The 23563-nt window shown below is 39.3% G+C and overlaps 1 protein-coding gene across 1 annotated transcript in view; it reads right to left on the reverse strand.

Moving 5' to 3' along the window:
• epha6 (eph receptor A6) overlaps window positions 1-17872 on the reverse strand; it is a 194162-nt gene extending 176290 nt beyond the window's left edge. Inside the window, exon 1 of the mRNA XM_083522744.1 lies at window positions 17048-17872. Coding sequence (XP_083378870.1) covers window positions 17048-17126 — 79 coding nt within the window. The 5' untranslated portion in view covers window positions 17127-17872. The remainder of the gene's footprint in view (window positions 1-17047) is intronic.
• Between the last annotated feature and the right edge of the window lie 5691 nt (window positions 17873-23563).

Genomic DNA, 23563 nt, shown 5'->3' on the forward strand with positions numbered 1-23563 from the left:
ATGTGTTTTCGGCAAAAAAGTCATGTGTGAGGAGAGCTTGTGACAGGGTGCAGGGACTTGCTGTCCGCAACATGAGGTCTTTTGGCACACTGACTTATGATGGTTGGTGCTCCTTGTGACTGTGCATGCAGCCTTGTGCTGCCATCAGTAGGTGTGTTATAAAACCAGTTTTAAAACGTTTTGATACCACCTAATAAAACTGAGGACCAACTCCATATTAATACCAATGGTTTTGCAAACAGGTTTTCAATGATCAGGTGTCCACATCTTATGCATACTGTTTAGTATGATATAAGTGGTTTCTTCTGGTGTCACCATGAGTCTATATCACTTAGGTTCACATGGATATATTTTTCCTCCTTTTCTAATTCCTGAGCCACAGAAGTCTCACCCCATCCCCATGTTCTCCTTTAAGCCATTGGGTAAAAAAAAATACCATTTACTCTTTTGTGCACACATGAGCTCTTCGTGATCTTCAGTGATTGGCAGGAGCTGCTGTGATTGACTAGAGAAACAGAATACACCATCTCTGCCTTGGGTCTTGGACACAGATGGTTTACGCATCACCAAGAGATTCTAGTCCGAATCCCAGCGAATGTTACAGTCATTTGTGGCCACGAGCCAGAGGAGGGAAACTAGCACTGGTCTCTGTGTGAACAATTCTCTGTTGTACCAATTAGGAGACTTGATCAGGGTGAACTAGTCTGACAACGTGTATAGACCGGGACCGTGACTGAAACAAGTTTTTGTGTAAATCACGGCCGGGTATTTGACGGTAAATTTTATTGACAGTCCATTTTATTGTGCGATCTACTTGCTGAGATTAAAGGAGGCATGCTTTACAAGGACTGCGCATAAACATCTACAAATTATACAGACAATGCACTTCCAAGAAATAATGACTCCAGGCTCAGCAGGAAAGAACAGCGTGCTCCGGTGCTCGTGATCCAATTTTTAAATCAGTTCTCATTTACAGAGTCATTTTACTGCTCTTATAGGTACCAACATCTGGGCAGATGTAACCGATGGACAACAATGCCTTCCAACCAATGTTAGCTTACATGCATGACACTGGATTTAAAAAAAGAAAAGGTTTGACCTCAGTCTCATTTCCACTCACCATTATCACTAATAAATACATTATATGAGACAAGTTTGTGGACACCTGCCCATAAGTTTGGGATGTGTTCCTTTTTTGAACACCCCATTCCACATATAGGCCCTATTTGCACTTATAATAAGCTCCAATCTTCTGGGAAGATGTTCTACAAGATGTTGTTTGGGCCCTTTCAGCTACTGTAAAGTGAGGTATTGATGTAGGTGAGGTGAGGAGACCTGGGGAGCAGTCAGCATTTACATTTATTCCCAAAGATGTTCAACAGGATTGGAGCTCTATGGCAGAAGATCTTCCATTCCACCCATGTAAAGCAAATCTTCATGGAGCAGGCTTTGTGCACTGGAGTGTTGTCATGCTGGAACAGGTCTCCTAGTTCAAGTGAAGGGAAAAAGGCATCCTATACAACTGATCCAAAGACATTCAATTCAATTTGTTTTTGTATATAACTATAGACTTTGTCTCAAAGCAGCTTTACACAGATAAAGTGGTTATAAAAGATTATTTAAGTTTGTTCCTTATAATTGTAAGTGCAAATAGGGCCTATATGTGGAATCGGGTGTTTAAAAAAGGAACACATCCCAAACTTATGATGAGCGATGAAATGCAACCTGTGTTCCTGAGCCATTGTAGTAAACTGTTGACTTTAAATACGGTCCAAATCCATCCTCAAAACTCGTATGTTGCTCTGTAATGAACCAGGCAGATCCGAGCAGAGGAAAGGGATCAAATGCAGGATATCAGGTGCCACAATACGTTTGTCCATATAGTGTACCTAACATCTTGCAATGCTTAAACAGATCTCATGTTACAGACATCTCACATCTTACCCACAAATTGTACTAAACTTGATCTTAATAAGATGCAAACATGCAATATTTCCTGCAAAGCTGGAAATAACATTAACAATATAACAAAAAGCTATTAACATAGCATAACACTGCCCTTTTGAATCACTTCAATTGTATGCTTCATTAATGTCTATGGTTAAAAATGATACTAATCTATACTTCCTGGCCAATCAGATTTGAGTGGTAAAAGACTGTATGACTATTTCTCATCTCATACTCAGCATTAGGAAGATTACATATACTGATTCATTTAGTTGGGCCTGTAAATGAAACATCGTTGTTTCATGTTGTAAACATCGTAAACACATGTAAACATCGTTGTTGACATAAATCCATATTTGGTGCCGTTACTTCTTATTGAAAAATTTATATTTCATAACGGGCCACATCACACCTCCCCATCATTGATTGTTTTCCCATAACGGCACACCATGCCGTACAGCGTAGATCTGAGTCTTCTTAGAAGTTCTATCCGCAGCAGAATCAAAAACACCAGCAAGCTTCATATTATGTATTTTACTAATACCGTTTAATATTTATTTAATTTAAATGTAATAATTATAAAGACATTATACGGATTATATGGACACAAGTTTTAGGCAGCTGTCTTTTCTAGCCATATGAGCTTCTTTACACAAACGGTTACCATAACGTTAGACACACATGTGTATTTTTGGATATATTTGGAAACGGTTCTTCACTTGAACTAGGAGACCCGAACCTATTTCAGCATGACAATATTATAGGATTACAATAAAACAATAAACTAAATATAAACCTAAACCTCATTTCAACAGATTCGGATAAAAGTATTGGGACACCTGATTTGATTTTTCCAGCTAAATGTACTTCTTCCCTAAACTGTAGGATGTCTTTGGATGAAACATTTAGTTCACTTGAACTAGGAAACCTGAACCTGTTCCAGCCTGATAACATCCCTGTGCACAAATCCAGCTTTATGGGGATATGCTTTACATGTGTATCTCCTTCTATAGAACTTCAACCCTATTGGACACCTTTGGGATGAATGCTACACCCCAGGCCTCCTCACCTCACCTACATTAGTATCTGACTCTTGTAGCTGAATGAGCACAAATCTCCACAAGCACAATCCAAAATCTAGTGGAATCTAGTCTTCCCAGAAGAGTGGAGCACACACTAACAATATGCTCAAATGTCCACAAGCCTTTGCTCATGCAGTGTATTTGGGTTAAACGTCCAGACGGTAGGTTTGACCGCACTGATATAGAGAAACGTCTGCTTTAAGAGCATACGTTTCCCAAACGCTAATGCATTACAGAGTGCTGTTTAGGTAAGGAGGTTAATGCTAATGGTATACTGCTAGTCATACATTTTATGTGCGTGTACTTTAGAGGTCAGATGATATATGTTAGCTGCAATTCTAACGCCACATTGTGCAAGTGTTCTCACTTTCCTTCTAGTGCTTATGAGAAGTGCATTCTGGGATACGGGCTCGCTTATTAAATCCTACTTTCACAATCATCATTATATTTTACTGCTTCGCTGATTACACCATCGATCCTCAGTCAGAAATGGTGGGGACATCTCATAATGCCATTATACAATGTACTGTGTGAGGCTTGAATCTAAGAGATTAGATTCAAGCCTCACACACAGGCAGCTGCAGCTAATCAGCGACTTCAGAAAGTGCATACGAGGCGAGGTGTGTGTCGGAACTCGAAAGTGCGAGGGACGTTGATACGCTGAGGCGAGCAAGCGGTGGGTAAAAGACTAATAAAACTCTCACGGGTGCATTGTTTACTCAGTAAGAAACGTTTCATGTTTACAGTCACGTGGGACTGATCAGAAATTCGGGCTACATGGACAAGCAGGTTTCATCTATTCTGGAATAAAATTGCGCCAAAGCATTTGCCACAAATTCAAAGAATGAAAGAAAGAAGGAAACCTGCATTGAAAATGTACTCGCAGGCAGATGAACTGGCAGCAGAAAAAAGTGTGTGTCCCGAATCATGGATGAAGGCGAAACATCAGCAGGGTGAGCAAAAACTGTAGAATCCTCATCCCTGTGAAAATGGTGTAGTTTAATGAAGTGTATTGTGTAAACTGTTTGTAACTTCAGGACAGTTGCACCAGATCTGTTCTGTCGTGACTTGCGAGCATCAGGTTGTGCAATCAGCTCGCTCGCGACATAGCGATGGATTCAATTAAAACGGTGTGAACAAACACCAAATCTAAAAGCAGCAAGTAACAGCAGCAGTAAACGGTTACATTTTTATTCACTGTTGTGGTTTTTCCCTTTTTTTAATCAAACCTGTTAGCTTGCTGCATTTCGCCTTTCCATTCTCTTTTTATAGCATTTGTCTACTATGACAGTAACTTTTCAAACGTGATTTACTTTATACGTTCAAATGCTTGTTTTCAGTGTTTCATTTATGCATATATTATTTAATTATTATACACAATTATATATTCTAGAAAATTATATCTTCACAACTGAACAAAAAAGCCCCCAACACATTCATAAACCATAATTGAGCAAAAATGAAGCTATGGAAACTTCAAAAGCTGCATCCCGAGTGCTCTGTAAAATTCACTGAAGTATTTGGGACCCGTCTGTCCATATCTCATTAGCCAATGACAGTAAAGTGCTGTTAACCCTGGCCCACATGTGAGATTTGTGCCAACATGGGGAACATATTAAAAGCTTTAAAGTTGTTTACTAAAACTGTGGCCGCGCATTTACAAATAGTGACTGCCAAAAAGAAAACTTAGAAACCTGTCAAGAAAGAATGCTGTTTTTGTTTTTTTCCATGTTCCACTTTTGCCACTGAGATCATTCTTTCTCATTGTACAGAATACAGAATGGTTATTGACTTCCATTAAAAAAAAAATATGACGGCTTATATTACATTTAAAATTGTGTATTTATCTGCTACTGTATGCTTTAGTGCCTATTTATTCCCATAAATTTTACTTCATTTTCTCACATCAACCCATTTCACTGAGTGAAAAAAAGCCCATTGCTCTGTGTACACGACTCACACCTAATCACTGTTGATATTAAAAATGGGATATATATATATATATATATATATATATATATATATATATATATATATATATATATATATATATATAATATATATATATATATATATATATATATATATATATATATATATATATATATATATATATATATATATATATATATATATATACAGTGGGTACGGAAAGTATTCAGACCCCCTTAAATTTGTCACTTTTTGTTATATTGCAGCCATTTGCTAAAATCATTTAAGTTCATTCTTCTTCCTCATGAATGTACACACAGCTCCCCATACTGACAGAAAAACACAGAATTGTTGACCTTTTTGCAGATTTATTAAAAAAGAAAAACTGAAATATCACATGGTCCTAAGTATTCAGACCCTTTGCTGTGACACTCATATATTTAACTCAGGTGCTCTCCATTTCTTCTGATCATCCTTGAGATGGTTCTACACCTTCATTTGAGTACAGAAATTTTTGATTATACTGATTGGACTTGATTAGGAAAGCCACACACCTGTCTATATAAGACCTTCCAGATCACAATGCATGTCAGAGCAAATGAGAATCATGAGGTCAAAGGAACTGCCTGAAGAGCTCAGAGACAGAATTGTGGCAAGGCACAGATCTGGCCAAGGTTACAAAAAGATTTCTGCTGCACTAAAGGTTCCTAAGAGCACAGTGGCCCTCATAATCCTCAAATGGAAGACGTTTGGGACGACGAGAACCATTCCTAGAGCTGGCCGACCGGCCAAACTGAGCTATCGGGGGAGAAGAGCCTTGGTGAGAGAGGTAAAGAAGAACCCAAAGATCACTGTGGCTGAGCTCCAGAGATGCAGTCGGGAGATGGGAGAAAGTTGTAGAAAGTCAACCATCACTGCAGCCCTCCACCAGTCGGGGCTTTATGGCAGAGTGGCCCGACGGAAGCCTCTCCTCAGTGTAAGACACATGAAAGCATGCATGGAGTTCTCGAAAATGGTGAGAAATAAGATTCTCTGGTCTGATGAGACCAAGATAGAACTTTTTGGCCTTAATTCTAAGCGGTATGTGTGGAGAAAACCAGGCACTGCTCATCACCTGTCCAGTACAGTCTCAACAATGAAGCATGGTGGTGGCAGCATCATGCTGTGGGGGTGTTTTTCAGCTGCAGGGACAGGACGACTGGTTGCAATCAAGGGAAAGATGAATGCGGCCAAGCACAGGGATATCCTGGACGAAAACCTTCTCCAGAGTGCTCTGGACCTCAGACTGGGCTGAAGGTTTACCTTCCAACAAGACAATGACCCTAAGCACACAGCTAAAATAACGATGGAGTGGCTTCACAACAACTCCGTGACTGTTCTTGAATGGCCCAGCCAGAGCCCTGACTTAAACCCAATTGAGCATCTCTGGAGAGACCTAAAAATAGCTGCCCACCAACGTTTACCGTCCAACCTGACAGAACTGGAGAGGATCTGCAAGGAGGAATGGCAGAGGATCCCTGAATCCAGGTGTGAAAGACTTGTTGCATCTTTCCCAAAAAGACTCCTGGCTGTATTAGATCAAAAGGGGGCTTCTACTAAATACTGAGCAAAGGGTCTGAATACTTAGGACCATGTGATATTTCAGTTTTTCTTTTTTAATAAATCTGCAACAATGTCAACAATTCTGTGTTTTTCTGTCAATATAGGGTGCTATGTGTACATTCATGAGGAAAAGAAATGAACTTAAATGATTTTAGCAAATGGCTGCAAAATAAAAAAGAGTGAAAAATTTTAGGGGGTCTGAATACTTTCCGTACCCACTGTATATAGTGAGGAAAATAAGTATTTAAACACCCTGCTATTTTGCAAGTTCTCCCACTTAGAAATCATGGAGGGGTCTGAAATTGTCATCGTAGGTGCATGTCCACTGTCCACAAAAAAATACAGAAATCACAATATATGATTTTTTAACTATTTATTTGTATGATACAGCTGCAAATAAGTATTTGAACACCTGAGAAAGTCAATGTTAATTTTGGTACAGTAGCCTTTGTTTGCAATTACAGAGGTCAAACGTTTCCTGTCAGGTTTCTGGCCTGTCGCTGAGAAACACAGAGTTTGAGCTCCCTCCAAAGACTCTCTATTGGGTTTAGGTCTGGAGACTGGCTAGGCCACACCAGAACCTTGATATGCTTCTTACAGAGCCACTCCTTGGTTATCCTGGCTGTGTGCTTCAGGTCATTGTCATGTTGGAAGACCCAGCCTCGACCCATCTTCAATGCTCTAACTGAGGGAAGGAGGTTGTTCCCCAAAATCTTGCAATACATGGCCCCGGTCATCCTCTCCTTAATATAGTGCAGTCGCCCTGTCCCATGTGCAGAAAAACACCCCCAAAGCATGATGCTACCACCACCATGCTTCACAGTAGGGATGGTGTTCTTGGAATGGTACTCATCATTCTTCTTCCTCCAAACACGTTTAGTGGAATTATGACCCAAAAGTTATATTTTGGTCTCATCTGACCACATGACTTTCTCCCATGACACCTCTGGATCATCCAAATGGTCATTGGCAAACTTAAGACGTGCCTGGACATGTGCTGGTTTAAGCAGGGGTTAAGCTGGTTTAACCTCCTGTGCCATGCATGATTTCAAACCATGACGTCTTAGTGTATTACCAACAATAACCTTGGAAACAGTGGTCCCAGCTCTTTTCAGGTCATTGACCAGCTCCTCCTGTGTAGTTCTGGGCTGATTTCTCACCTTCCTTAGGATCATTGAGACCCCACAAGGTGAGATCTTGCATGGAGCCCCAGTCCGAGGGAGATTGACAGTCATGTTTCGCTTCTTCCATTTTCTAATGATTGCTCCAACAGTGGACCTTTATTCACCAAGCTGCTTGGCAATTTCCCTGTAGCCCTTTCCAGCCTTGTGGAGGTGTACAACTTTGTCTCTAGTGTCTTTGGACAGCTCTTTGGTCTTGGCCATGTTAGTAGTTGGATTCTTACTGATTGTATGGGGTGGACAGGTGTCTTTATGCAGCTAACGACCTCAAACAGGTGCATCTAATTTAGGATAATAAATGTAGTGGAGGTGGACATTTTAAAGGCAGAATAACAGGTCTTTGAGGGTCAGAATTCTAGCTGATAGACAAGTGTCCAAATACTTATTTGCAGCTGTATCATACAAATAAATAGTTTAAAAATCATATATTGTGATTTCTGTATTTTTTTATTAGATTATGTCTCTCACAGTGGACATAGCAGGGTGTTCAAATACTTATTTTCCTCACTATATATATATATATATATATATATATATATATATATATATATATATATATATATATATATATATATAGAGAGAGAGAGAGAGAGAGAGAGAGAGAGAGAGAGAGAGAGGGAGGGAGAGAGAAACACACACCTGTACTTACAACAGATTCCATTAGATCCATTATCCGGCTCTGAGATATAAAATTACACAGCACTCAATGTGATAATATGCAGCATTATGATATTATGCCACACCGTTCGCACTTTACTGACAGGAATCCTCTTTATACGGCGACGTTACAAAACTGACATTTAACAATGCAAACAGAGTAAATTCCTTTTATTCTGGAGTTTGTGAGATGGGCATGCAATCAGGGACACTGGTGTGCATGTGTGTGTTTTTGATTCATTAAGAACAAAAGAAGAAGAAATTTTCATTCCAGTTGGTGGTGTCTGAGTAGTTTTACAGCGATTAGTGCAAAAAGTGTGGAATACCAGGGGTGGTACATTGTTTACAAAGTTACATAACAATTGTAAAAATAAGCAAAAGATCTTTAGCACAAACACTTAAATACAGAAAATTAGGAAAGGGAAAAGAACAGTTTGTAAAATATATATATATATATATATATATATATATATATATATATATAGTTTCTTTTCGGCTTCTCCCGTTAGGGGTCGCCACAGCGGATCCTCCGCACGTTTGATTTGGCACATGTTTTACGCTGGATGCCCTTCCTAACGCAACCCTCCCCAATTAATCCGGGCTTGGGACCGGCACTAAGAGTGGCTGGGGATGGTTCCCTGACCGGGAATCGAACCCGGGTCGCAGCGGTGGGAGCGCTGCATCTTAACCACTAGACCACCAGGGGACCCATATATATGTATATATATATATATATATATATATATATATATATATGTATATATATATATATATATATATATATATATATAGGTATATTTAGAAGGTTGGAGACTTATTCCAGGTGAAAGAAACCAACATGGCAACCATTCCACACTTCAACACCATGCAATTCCATATAGACTGCGGCTCATTGAAACCGACTTCAACAAACAACAAGACGATGAGCCAAAGAGTACGTCCGAGCTCTGTAAGCGTTATTTAGAGAGCAAACAGTTGGAGGCTGGAGTGTTATCAATATGGAATAGCCTGCTCTCGGATGAACAAGATCGCAGTAAGAAATCTCCAACTACTAAAGAACATTGTTGGCAAGTTTTATAAGAGGCATGGTGAAGTATTTCGGCTGAATGTTGTTGTTGTTCAAACTAACTATCCAGATGCTGCGAGTGTGTAAAGCTGTTATTCATGCTAAAGGAGGATTTTTTTAATGGAAATAATGTGGAACATCTGTACATTTATAGATTTGTTTGGACAAAGTAAATCTTTATACCGTTGAATTACCTAGTTTGTTGCGTATAAACCAAAGAAAAATCTCAAGTTTTTAAAAAAACAATAAAATCTGAGGTGTTTCCATATACACACACACATAAATATACAGCACACCTATGTACCATAAGGTAGGATTAATAACTTATTAATTCAAATAATATTACAGTTATAGTAATTAATATTAAAGTGTTATAGTTTTGCTAGGATAGCTGAAGTATTAGCTAACTACAAGCTAATTAGAAGTCCTAGCTAACATGAAAAAATTATAATCTATGAAAATATTAGGGATCTTAAATATATAATATTGCCCAATTTCATACGAATTAATAGTCAAGGATTATTAAGATGGGATAAAGATGCCAGCCATGTTTTATTGTAATAGTCTGGTCTGTCTGGCATTGAATCTGTCCTCCACCCGTCATCTTGCATGAGATAGCTCCTCATCGCCATTTCAGACAACTTTATATGCAGGGGTCAGGAAACAGAGCATCCCTTTGCAAACACCACCACCCTTTAGCTCAGACCTGGCTTTAGGAGTGTTGTCTTTTTCTATAAAAACTGGGTCTTTTCTGACATCTCCCCAAAAATCTGTCCAGCAATAGTAGGCACTGTAAGAAATAAAGCTTCACAGCTCTGGTATCCATGACAAGGTCTAAATTAACGAAGATGAAAACTTTCTAAAATGAACTCACGTAAATGCCAAGGATTCAGGGAATAACCAAGGTGTCAGACTCATCAAGAGACTACAGAGCTATCCAAGAGTACATAATCCTTCTAGCATTGAGCTGCATTCATTCCCAGTAATTCTCTCCTAAAACTAACATTTATGAAATATATGAAATATATGAAATTACAGCAAAAAATTCATATCAGCTTAATTATCAGTTTCAGATCGTTCAGCACCAATTATGCTTAATCACATGGCGGTGAATGAGTAAACGGCATCACAATAAAAAAAAAAAGAAAAAGAATGGCCAATGGAGGGTTCTTGCAGTGCTGATTAGCCTCAACGACAGGGCATAGCCATGATCACCTCAGACTTAGAAGAATGGCTCTTCTGTTGAACAGTTGATGCAAATGGATCCAATAATGTCAGTGCTTCGTGCTTTAGTAGTCTTTCTCTGCAAAGTCGTTTTTTTTCCCGGGGAGATGCAAGAACGAGCTGCACCGAGGGTTAACGCAGAGATCACAGCGCAAGGGATGCTAGGAAATGTCAAGGTGCGATTTCCAAATTGATTTCAATTACAACGGAGCGAAGCGTGTGCTTGGGTGAGAGGGAAGTTAGAGTAATTGATTGCTAGGCTGGATGATAAAAAGAAAAAATGCTGCCGTTTTCTTGTAAATGTTAGCAATCCTGCAATAAAGCTTGAACCTTTTGAAAACAAAGAGGAATCCTATAAGCTATAATGGTTTGACCAGCATGTTTGGTTCAAATTATCTCTGGTAAACCACTGTGGTGACCTTGGATTAAGACGCAACCACACGCACACACACACACACACACACACACACACACACACAAAGCAGCTGGAAGTACAAAGCGCTACAAAACCTCTAACTCTCTCTTTGAAGAGCTATTGAAGTGTTGGAGGTATAAAGTGGAAGCCCCAGAGATTCGACTCCTGTGTGTGTTGCTGAAATCAATACGAGTGCTTCATGCAGCAATGATAGGAGCCACAAACAGAGTGCTAAGCTTTAACTGCTTGCCGCTAAAGGCCAATGCCATTGTTTATGGCACTCTTTACTGAAAGTTATGTGGCCGTGCGAGAGCTGGAGGACGGAATCGGCTTGCTAGGGGCACGAGGGGAGGCGTGTGAAGGATGGAGATGAAGTGTAGATCATCATGACAAATTAGTTGCCGGAACGGAGGAGGAAGAACAGAACGGGCTGTTTTGCGCTGCCTTATCTCAAATGTTCCTGACAAATGCAGGCATGTGCTGCCAACTGGCAGCTGTAGGAGTGATGGAGAAAAATATAGTGCGTTGCATCAGCTCCTAGCCTGGGTAATCATCTCGGTCCACTGAGAGCTGCCGTTTCTACAGGTATTCATTTCAGCCCTGAAACAATAATACAGCTGAATTTGCTAATGAGCTCAGAACCTTAACAAAGCAAGCAACCTAATTAGGCTGAGCCCCGCATACGCACTTCTAACACTTATTGCAGAGACGTACACGCTTAACACTCGGAGAAAATGAAAGAATACTTGAGTTTTGCCTCTGTGATGCGCTCCTTGTGGCCTTGACTAAACGCACTGAAAGCTATTAGCTGTATTTTCTCACTTCTCACTGCACTTATGTTCTACAAATGTGTCTTTTTCATTTAACATTTGCTCAAGTGCTTTCAAGCCTGCAGTACGAGTAGGAGTAGGACTGTTCCGATGCGGAATGCTGCAGCGATATCAGATCAGATTTGACATTTTCCAATCCTAACCGTTGACATATATTATGTACTGAACAAACGTGATCATCGCAGATAATATCCTGATAATAATATCCAGTTCTACAGGATTTTACCAGATACAAACTTTTTTTGGTGGACTTTTGTACTTATGAAATTAGTACTTGATATTAGTATTGGGTTTATATATAGAAAGCTAGATTGTTTTTTTTTTGTGCATAATTACGTGTTCTTGATTAGGTGACTTATGGAAAAGATTCAGCCAAGAATAAAGAGCTCAAGTGTTTCAGGCTCGGGGGAACCACACGCTCTTGCTACCAATGCCACTGAGACTAATCACAACATTTTTAATAAAATATTAAGGAGCAGCAGATAGCTCATGTTTAACAAGCCCTCTGGGTTTACTCCTGGTTCTCCAAGTGTCCTCCCACATGCTGTGGGTGTTTACGAGGTGGTATCAAAAAGTGTTTACAAAAAGGTACTTTATTTATTTACGTTTACACACTATGACCTTCAAAATACAGCGCTCCCAGCGTTCCTGCCACTCCCGGAACGTGTCGAGCGCCTTCTGCGATTCGCCCTGGATCTCCATAACGGTGTGAAAACGCGACCTTTGAGCCAGATCTTCATCTTCGGGAAGTAGGGTGAGTGTGGATGTGAGATCATGTGGATTGTTCTCCGATGATCATCATGCACAAGTTGACGAATGGTTTAGACTTTTCAGGAGGTTGAGTCATCTTCCAGTGATGTTTTTCTGCTCTTAAAGAGCCTGTGTCACTCAAAACACCACAAACGACTCGTTGCAGCATTGCCGTATGTGAAACGTATGTCATGTCAAACATCTCTGTGGCAGATTTGCCAAGTTTCATGCAGAATGTCATGTTTGCTTTTTGTTCTAACTTGCTGTCCAGTGATGAAATCACAGACGTGGTAACGCACATGGTCAGAATGGCACCATTAGTCTTGAAGCTTTTTAAAACCACCTCATATAAAGTTTTGTGTTAGTAGCAAGTAATCTATAATATAATCCCTACAAAAGTAGTTCCATTTTTTGTTAGGCATTAATGCTATTTGTATGAATTTTTTGAGTTGTGACTGGAATGAATGAAACCTAACCTTACATACAGCATACAAACTCTACTAGACATACAGCCTATAGTCACAATATCCTTCATCTATGATATAAATTAATAAGAGCTATTTTGGAGTGTAAAAGCTGTCTTGCTCTCTCTCTCCATCTGCAAGAAGAGACGCTTTTTCCCTCCGTCTCTCTATCCATCTCCCTGTGTCTATCTCCACCCCCCCTATCTTTACATTTCTATAATCCTCTTGCTGTCTCTGCCTCTCCAGCTCATCATCCTCCTACGGATGAATTGATAAAGGCCCAGCCAGCATCACTGATGCACTCTTATTGGTGCCGTTCTGTCTCAAAGTGGATTAGCTGGGCTTTCAACCACTCTCGATACTGCTGGTGACAAGCGGTTGTGTGGAGCCCCAGTTAATGTGTGAGGGAGAGGATTGAAATGACCACGGTCGAGAGTGCTACACCACTCCAATCACCACTCGCGAGAAGACCCTGCAGTGCGTAGGATTGATTGGAAGGAGGGTTGGAGTCGTTCACCCTATTAAGCTTTTTTTTTCTGAAATCTTTTTAAGTGTTTGAGGCTAGGATTCGGATAAAAGAGGTATGGATCTTAGATTAGGCCAAAGGAACAGCTGCTTCAAATGAATGTAAGAACTGAACTGCTGCTGGGGTGAAATATCATATCATATTTATAGCTAAAGAGTTTTTTTTTTTTTTTTTTTAGGAATCCTGCAGCGATCGAGTTTCAGGAAAGATACATTTTATTTTAGCGAGAGATGGCATTAGTCTCTTCTCTCCTTGTCAATCACAGACTTTGTAAGTATGCAGAAGAGCATCGATAGCTTCCAGCTGCTCTGTGACATACAATGCGTCCTCGACATATTGAGTTTGTTTACTTGACATGCCTTCCAGAAAGAATGTGCCATATTGAATAAATATATCCATGATCATGTATATTATATATTAAAATAATGCACCTAATATTTGAACAGTTATCATTACCAGCATTATGTTAATGAGGTACACGTAGCTCCAGAGTTCTGATAACCCCACCGTAACTTGAAAAACGGAAAAGTGGAGACAGGAGTCTTAAAGAATGTGATTAATAAGGGGTGGTATAGGTACATAATTTTGCAAAACAGAGTAATTTACACTACCGTAATGTATAAACTATACAGTATATATATATATATATATATATATATATATATATATATATATATATATATATATATATATATATATATATATATGTTTGTGGCCAGCGGGCACACGAGCTCAAATTGGGCTCTGAAACACCAAAAACACCGAGACAAATATGTGCTCTAACACCGAGACAACTGGACTCTGTGGACCACTGGCGAGACATGTGTAAATCCTGGCAGCATCCCAACGTATCGTATTTTTTACCAAATTAAAATGCTAAGAGAAAATTTTTTATATTTTGACCATTTTTTCGTATCGCTATCAGCATCATAAGAAAAAGTCAGACCATTGTAACAAGTCATTTGTGGGAGGTTCGGTGAAATATATATCAGCTACTATTTGCAGTTTTCGGGGGCAAAAAAGTGTTGAAATGGGTGACGGGGCAATTACTATGTACATGCCACTCAAGTTGCATCGATTTACTGAGTCAGAGTCTGAAGGGCAAAACTCACTCCTGTGGAAAATACACATCATTTTAATCAATCTCATTGTTAACTATTTCCTGTATACTGCCTTCCATCACTATGACCTTCTCTTTGACCCCCTTACTGTTTTCTCCTGACTATAACTACATAACTATTTGGAAAATGGCATTTTATCACAGGCTCAGCATGTTTTTTTTTTTTTTATCGAATGTGACCCCACTGCAGCTAATGGCAGTGGAAAGGATGTTCCAGGGCTGCTGCATCATATCAAAGTTTTGTTCTTGTGTTGTAACATGAGTATGTTTTCCTCTCGTCCCTGCTGGAGCCAATTATAATCGACGCCATGCTGTGCTGGACAAGAGCCTGTAGGTGTGTGTTTGGGGGTCGAATGAAAGTCTTCAATGACCCTATGTTAATAATAACCTTCTTATTTTTTCCCCCGTAATCAGTCTATTCGCTTATTACCCTCCTCAAATCTATTTTTTACAGTAATTATGTACTACAAATATCTGCTACTGAGATAAAAAATGGATGAACAATGGCTTATAAATAAAAAACTAAAAACAAAACCGCACAGCCACAGCACGACTGAGGTTGTTCAATCGGCTCTGTCTGGAGTACGTCCTACACAAATTCTGTTCGCTTGCTCGTTTTCTCTATCCCTTCACTTCACACACACACTTTCACACACTTGCACACACTTTCACACACACACACACACACACACACACACACACACACACACACACACACACACACACACACACACACACACACACACACAAGACTGACCTGAACTTATGTGTGGTGCTCCCCTGCTCTTCCGTTTCATCTACCGTAGGTGTTAATTTAATGTTAGCCGGAATGAGTCAGCCTTAAATTGGATACGTGTGACTTTCTACACGTGGGAAGGACTTTCAATTTGTTTGTTTCCCAGGCGTGTTTTTTGCAAACAAAATATAATGACCTTGAGAAGGTATTTTTTTTCTCCACCCTGATCAATCCATCGCACGCGTCTTTTTAATGTGCTGCTGCTACAGATCAATATATTCATGACAACTCAGAGGATGCACAATGGCTTACAAACTTCTCTAAAGTGCTTTTGAGAAGGGAACTCTCTGATCTCCCAGAGGGAAAGAAATAGGAAACTCTAAATGCCTATAGTGACTATGTGGAGCGTAGGAGTAATTAAGTGCAAATCCAATATACTGGATGTACGCTCTTTTTAGGATGCGTATGTCGAATCGAGAAATCAGAGATGTATCATAACCAAGCCGAATTTCTGCAAATTTCCAGAAATGTAGTGTGTCATGACGTCTGATAGAGGATTTTATGAAATAGGTCGGGTTACACGTGCTGATGGATAATTGGATATTTTCGAACATCCAATCCAATCCCAAATTTCTGACTTGTATTAGCGCTGACCGTGAACCCCTCTTTACTTGATATTCAGTTTGGTATTGTGTGCAGTATAGGACCCTCTATACTACTATGATCTCAATACATGCGATCCTTATTTCTCGAAAACCTTCTTGCACGTACATTGTATCCGGCGTACCCCCTAATTTTAAAGAGCACGGACAGAAATAGCAACATAAACCAAACTGCCCATCCAATACAACAACAGCTTCTTGTGATGCTCTCACGTAAATAAAGCCACCTCACCCCATGACTGGTTCTACTATCAAAGGGTACATCGTCTTTAAGTATCTCATTCCCCTGATGGTCCACGTGGTGCTTTAAGTGTTCCCGAGCGGGCTTTACAAGGTGTTCGGACAAGCTCGATGAGAGTTAAACCACCACTAACTTAATTTATTAGACCGCATTTCTGCTGGATCACGTGCCACGTGCCACATGCTTGTAGATTTCTCCTGACATATCCACGTCGGTTCTTGCGTATTTATTTCATGTTTGCTATATGAAAAGATATTAGGTGCTTATCACCCCAGCAACAAGGAAAAGTACAGTTCGGCTCTCACACACACAGACGCACACACACACACACACACACACACACACACACACACACTTTTCATTTATTACACATTTGGGCTGAAACTGGAACAAACCTCCCATATCTGCTTCATCCAAACAGTTTGATGTTATGAGGTAAAAACATTCCCCTGTGGATTTACACAGAATAAATGTAATTCATGGTGGATTCCAGAGTTTAGCTTTCAGGTTTTAAACATGAGATAACATGGTACAGTGTAGTAAAAAGTGTAGTACAGTACTAGAATATATGACATTCATCAAGCCATGAGCCTCACTAGTAAGACAACGCACCTTGGTTGGGATGCTCGGGGTCCGATAAGGTTACTCCCATTAACGCAAAACTGAGGCAAATTCTTAGTTGGAAAGTCATTTTTTTCCTTTTTCCTTTTCTTTTTTGGGGTTAAGTATCCGCTCCAGCCAGGGTCCTCTGTGAAAACAAACAGATTACCAATAGAAAATCCTTAAACTACTTTAGACCTCAAATCGACGGTGGACCGCAAACTAAGCGGCTCCGATACCAATCCATTGCTCGGGACATGAGACAAACTTGTCCTCTCTCGGTGTGCTTTTTTTTATCCCATCAAACAGTCGTGAACGTCTCCTTCTCCTTGTATACGGATATATTAAAATAAGGTCCTCGGGACATCACCACGGTGTCTGTGTTTCTCTCTGGCGGTGTCTCTCTCAGTGTCTCTGTCTATGAGTTCCTCCTGTCAAAATCCCGCCTTATTTTTCCCGCCCCTACCTCTTTTTTTTTTTCCCCTCACACCTCACGCGCACATCTTTGGGCTCGAGAGCGCGTCTCGAGGGTGCGTGAGGCGCTGGGCGCGAGACCCCCCTCAACACCCCCCCCCCCCACCGCTCTCCCTCCTCGTCACTACTCTGCACTTCGGCGCCAAACTCTCCGCGCGAACGGCGTCGACGCGCTCGTGCTGCTCGCGCCCGCCGTGGTGACGGCGGATCGACGTTCCGTCTTCATTCGGGGAATGGAGGAAACAAAAATAAGGAGAAGAAGAGCAGTTTCCAGAGCTTTATATCCACACCACCACCAACTACGTCTCGCCGCGACGCACAGAATGAACATAACCGCGAAAGCTCCGGCACTAGAGGGTGTCCGCGCGCTCACGGTGGGGTTGCGCGCGCGAGCCGCTCTCCACGGAGCTTTTCCTAATGCGGAAAACACTTTGTTCCCCTCAGGTCCAGTGCCTTCTCGTGAGCTGATTTTTTCCAGTCAGTAAATTATAAACTGGGAAAACAAATGGATGGGGGAAGTAGAATTAAGACAGGAACAACACGCTGTGATGACTGAGAACTGAATCTGTACTGACCGTGAATGTGGAATATTCGTTGAATGTTAGGTCAACAAACACCCACACAAATAAAAGAAAAAGAAAAGAAAAACACCATCATACCACCCGAAATACCATCATATTTCACCAAACCGTTGTCATACCACTCAAACCAAAATCAAATCACAATCACACATCTAAAACATCATACCACACAAACTTCCATTATATCTCCCAAAACCGTTGTCATACCCCTCAGATAAAAATGAAATCATGATCACATTCCCAAACCACCATCATATCTGTTGTCATACCCCTCAAACCAAAATCACATCACAATCACACCCCCAAACCACCATCATGCTCCCCAACAATCATCATACCCCAAAATCACCATCATACCAACCCAACCACCGTCATACCCCACAAAACCAACAAAACCCCAAACTACAATCATACCCCCTAAACAACTATCACACACCCCAGATTATCATCACATCCCCCCAAACCACCATTCTGCAGTTGACCAATTCTGTATACTGTATTTAGCGAGTAGGGGACAGTGGGATACGTCCTATTTGGTCATTTGTCCTCTTATGAGTAACATCTTCTTGGGATCTTCATTGCATAGTATGAATATTGTGAGTAGTGTGTACACACTCAAAGTTCCAAGAAGAGAAGTACCCAGATAATGATTAGTGGAACAGAGGAGGGTTGAAATCCATGATCTTAAGATCTTGGATCATGAGAGCAAGATGTACTTATGTATATATATATATATATATATATATATATATATATATATATATATATATATATATATATATATATATATATATATATATATATATATATATATATATATATATATATATAATGGTACGAATACTTTAGGGAAACCCTGTTTCTAATTAAATATATACTTTATTCAATTCAATAAATTCATTAAGACAAAACTGCATGCAAGGCAAAGACCCCCTGATGGAACATTATTTCATCTGAGGAACCTAAAGAAACTCAGGATTGAAATGTGGACCCTGGAGCTGTAAGGGGGTGTAATGTTAACCACTGCACAGCTGGACTGCCTCTTATTCTTTTTTTGGGTGAAACTAATGCAGGGGCACCGCTAGATGCGTAATATTATTCTCGAAGTAAAAAAGCAGCTGAAAGTCATGGTTCTTTAAGATTCATTGTAGTGACACCAAGTTTTGCCTTAGGAAAAATGGGCTAAACACTTAAACACCAGTGCATCTATTATAAATGACCTCACACAAACCACTGCATTGAAGTATGTCAGCTAATCAGGATAAAATTGTCATCCATCAATCACACCAAAGCATATTCTGCTTATAACTCTCAATGAAAAACAATAATTAAACCTGTTCTCTAGATAAAAAGATAACTTTATTGCTTAAAATCTGAAAATTTTTCAGACCTGTGATGAACAATGGTCTCTGTCCTCGAGGACACTACAGAGTGTGTCCATACCAAGTGCCAATTCCAGTGTCCGCTTCTTGTTGATTGGAGCAAGTCATAGATTTACATCGAACCCCAGTCTACGCTACTATATAAATGTTCTTAAATCAGTCTGATGGTTTACAATAGCTAATATTACATTTCGTAATCTCCCCTGAGACCTGAAAAAGTTCATTTTCCTTACAGCAGTCACATTTCACTAGTAAAAGCGAGTCATAACATGGTGTTTACTTAAATCTTAAATAATATTACATTCCAACAACCATTCAAAAGAGGAGTGAAAATGTAAAAAAATTGTTTTGAATATGGAATTTATTGTGAAAATATTGACATTTAATAAGGTGTTTGAAAAGATTTGCAGACATTCCACAGATATAAAAACAAATGCCATGGTTTAATATGTGTTATGAAACTGAACCTAGTTTACAGAATATATTCTAAAAGTGAAAACATTAATGCAACATGAATTTGAGAGTGTTTTGTTTGTAATGAAACTAGATAAAGCTAGTCAGACTGAGAACTCTGTGGTGAATGCACTAATACAGTCTGGGATCCTGTCTGGCATCCTGTATATCCTTTCAATCTTATAACTGCCTGATGCATCATTTGTTCAGACTGTGAGGATTTATTTGTGGGATGACAATTTACAGTCATTTCATCATTAATTCTACATCAAACGTCTGTTCTTTTGCTTTTCTACCTCTTGCCAGGATGTCAGTAGCAAACACTAACCTCGGTGGTGTACAGTCCTACAAAATGTCCTTGAGAAAGCCAATAGTACAGATGGTTTCTGCTTTCCCGAAATGCCATCAAATGATCTCCAGGTACGAAAATATCACTACCCACACAAACAAGTCAACACTCCTTCACACTTAGACTAGTGCATGCAGGACAGCATATTTATATGCAGATGTTTGAAAGGTCATTCGATGCTATCATGCCTGCCAGATCTGCCGCATGTAATTTATCGATTGAGTGAAAGCCAGGAGTTTTTTGAAGGAAAGCAAGACTTTAATGCGGAGGCTGGCTTCCAGTCGGTGCCGTTTCTTGAATCGGGTTCTGCTGGCTAAGCAGCTGTAATGCGTCTGCATTAGAGCACATTGGATATGCAGGGAAGTAAACGGACATAGCAAGGGAGAATCAGAAAGATTCTGCATATAGCTTTTTTCTATTCATCATCATCTCATCTGTTTGCAAATTTGAAGTGTACAGCGCCGGGAACTGGTTTGTGTATCTCACGTCTCAGGTTTTTGTGCTTGCATCATCATTAAAAAAAATGTGCTGATTGTTATTGGCCATTCTTTCTTCTCCCCATAGTTTTATATAACTCATTTAATCTCAGAAGATGTTTATAGGTTCTATAGGAAATGTCAACTCCCTGAATCATGTTGCCAAATAACATTTCAGCTTGGTTCTTTCATCACATCACTTAGTCTTTTGGCTCGTTTGCCAGCTTTGGGATTGGATAGTACCTGGATCAGCACTTCAGGACACTTAACAGCCAAGTTCCAGTTTTCCATTTCTGTTAAGCATATCATAGATTCTTGGTCAAGGCTGAGTTCCAGCCATCCATTAAGTAAGAAATGAATCATGACTGATTAGTTTTGGTTTAACATAACTTATAAAAGGAAGCAACTTCAATTGAAATGTATTTACAAATGAATTAAAATAGATGTCATTCTTTAACAAATAAGCATTTTTATTTCCCCTATACAGTACCACAGCATCTTTGCCATGTTAGTTTTTTATGTACTGAAATTAAATAACGAAATAACTAAAATGTGGTTATTTACCACTGTTCATGATTAACAAGAAAACTAGAAACTACCTGTTTATTTTACATTTAAGGCATTTTGGCAGATACTCTTATCCAGAGCGACTTCCAATTATTTTATTTATACAACTGAGCAGTAAGGTGTAGTGTACTAGTAGTCCCCATTTTATGGTGATGTGTTCAATCGTAACTTGAAAATATCGTAAGCTGAGACATGGCCTAGCCTTCCCAGGAGTCTTAAAGAATGATGATCAGTACGGGGTACTATATTGTAATTTTGTTAATAATTTAACAAAATTACAGTACATAATTTAGCAAAACAGAGCAATTTATAGTACCATACTGTATTTATTTTACAGCATATATCTATGTGGTGTATGCAGGTGAGTAGAGGGTGGAGTCAGACGAAACGAGTGCTCTGTTTTAGTGTCTGGTGATGCAGATAAAAAGGAGAGAGACATAAGTTAAAATCAGAAAGAAATACGTGCTCTAAAACTGTCTCTAAAGCTGTAAACCGCTGGCAAAAGCAAGGCATCTCACAAGGCAAGAGGTTTGACATCATCCCAAAGCAGCATCCCAAAGTATCGTACCACATATACGACTACATGCTTGCCTGCCACACAAGTTATTAGGTAGGTATCGCTATTGTCATCGTAAGATAAAAAAGCTGAACCATCATAACTTAGAGACTACTTATATTTATTTAGAAGAGCAATCATATTGACTGAAAACTACCAGTATTTAACAATTTGAATGCACAACCTTCCAGCCAACCAAATCCAAAATTTGTTTAATTAGCCCCTGTAGGTTTATCCCTAATGAGTGGGCCAATTTCAAGGAAAAACTCCCTGAGGTGGTATAAGGAAGAAACCTTGACAGGAACCACCAAATGTCAATATGTTTCCATTACTGTTAAGGGTATCAATTGTTTACTTATGAACCCTTGAGCTGTTCAAAGCAAACTATATTTATAGCTGTGATATAATATGGAATCAAAAGCACCATTCGGGTGTTGATTATTTATCGTAACAGCATCATTTTTTTTTTTTTTTTTACCTTAATTGCACAGTATACGAATTGCTCTTGTTCACTTCGGCATTGTGATATTTTTGCACAGAAAAACAAGTGAGATTAAGATTCAGTGATAAACTGCCTCCAGTGTACACTGTGTAGTGACAGTCCATGACATATACGCCAGGTGTTAATTTAATGCTTGTGATTTCGCGGTGCCAGAACAGACGACAATTTATATGACATTTTCTTTCAGCTCCGAATCAGCGATGGTATATAGAACAAGTTTTTTTTATTTATTTATTTATTACTTGCCATAGGACAGCTTGCAAACTCATAAAAATATGCCTTGGGAACACAAAATCTATATTCTCTGGAAAATAACTGAAAAGAAAACAAAAAGATCATAGAACTATACATAAAAAAAGGTTCTAAATACTCACATGGGTATATTTATGTCTGTATCGCCAACATGGCAACCTTTAAAAAAAAGAAGGTTCATTAAAATAAGCCATTATTTATGCTTTCTGTCTGTGATGAAAGTTATACATATCAAAACAATAAAGGATATTTGAAATTATTAAACAAAAAAAAAACCTGAAATGTTCAAAGAAATCTATCTGCTTTTCACTTTACTACAGGATCAATCGTCTATGAAGCTGTCAGCATCACGAGCTGATAATGTGCTTGTACTGGCTCCCTCTTATATCCTGCCACTGTTTTCATCCACGGACAAATGATCAAAGCCTCCGTCCCTCTCCTTTGCGTGCCTCCATTAAGGCCAGCTTCCATTATGAAGAGACATCTTTCTTTTATTAAAAAATTGTGATATCCAAATTTTAAAATGATACTGAGCATGACTCTCATTTGATGTTTGTCCTGTGTATTAAAAAACAAAGAATATATATGCATGATCATGCACACAAACACAATATATATTTATACACTATATGGACAAAAGTTTGTGGACACCTGACCATAAGATTGGTGTTTTCTTTGAACATCCCATTCGACATTGAGTCCCCTTTTGCTGTTATAATAACCTTTGTGCTCATTTAGACACAAAGGCATTAGTAAAGTCAGGTCCTGATGTAGGTAAGGTGAGAAAGCCTGGGGTTGCAGTCAGCATTTATATTCATCCCAAAGTGTTCAATGGGATTGAAGTCAAACGCTATAGCAAGACACCCTATACAAGTGTGTGTCCAACGTTGTGGTAACAGTTTGAAGAGCCATTTGGCTACCAAACAACTATTCAAC

The sequence above is a fragment of the Silurus aristotelis genome (genome assembly GCF_946808225.1).
Source record: "Silurus aristotelis genome assembly, chromosome: 20".
Taxonomy (NCBI): domain Eukaryota; kingdom Metazoa; phylum Chordata; class Actinopteri; order Siluriformes; family Siluridae; genus Silurus; species Silurus aristotelis.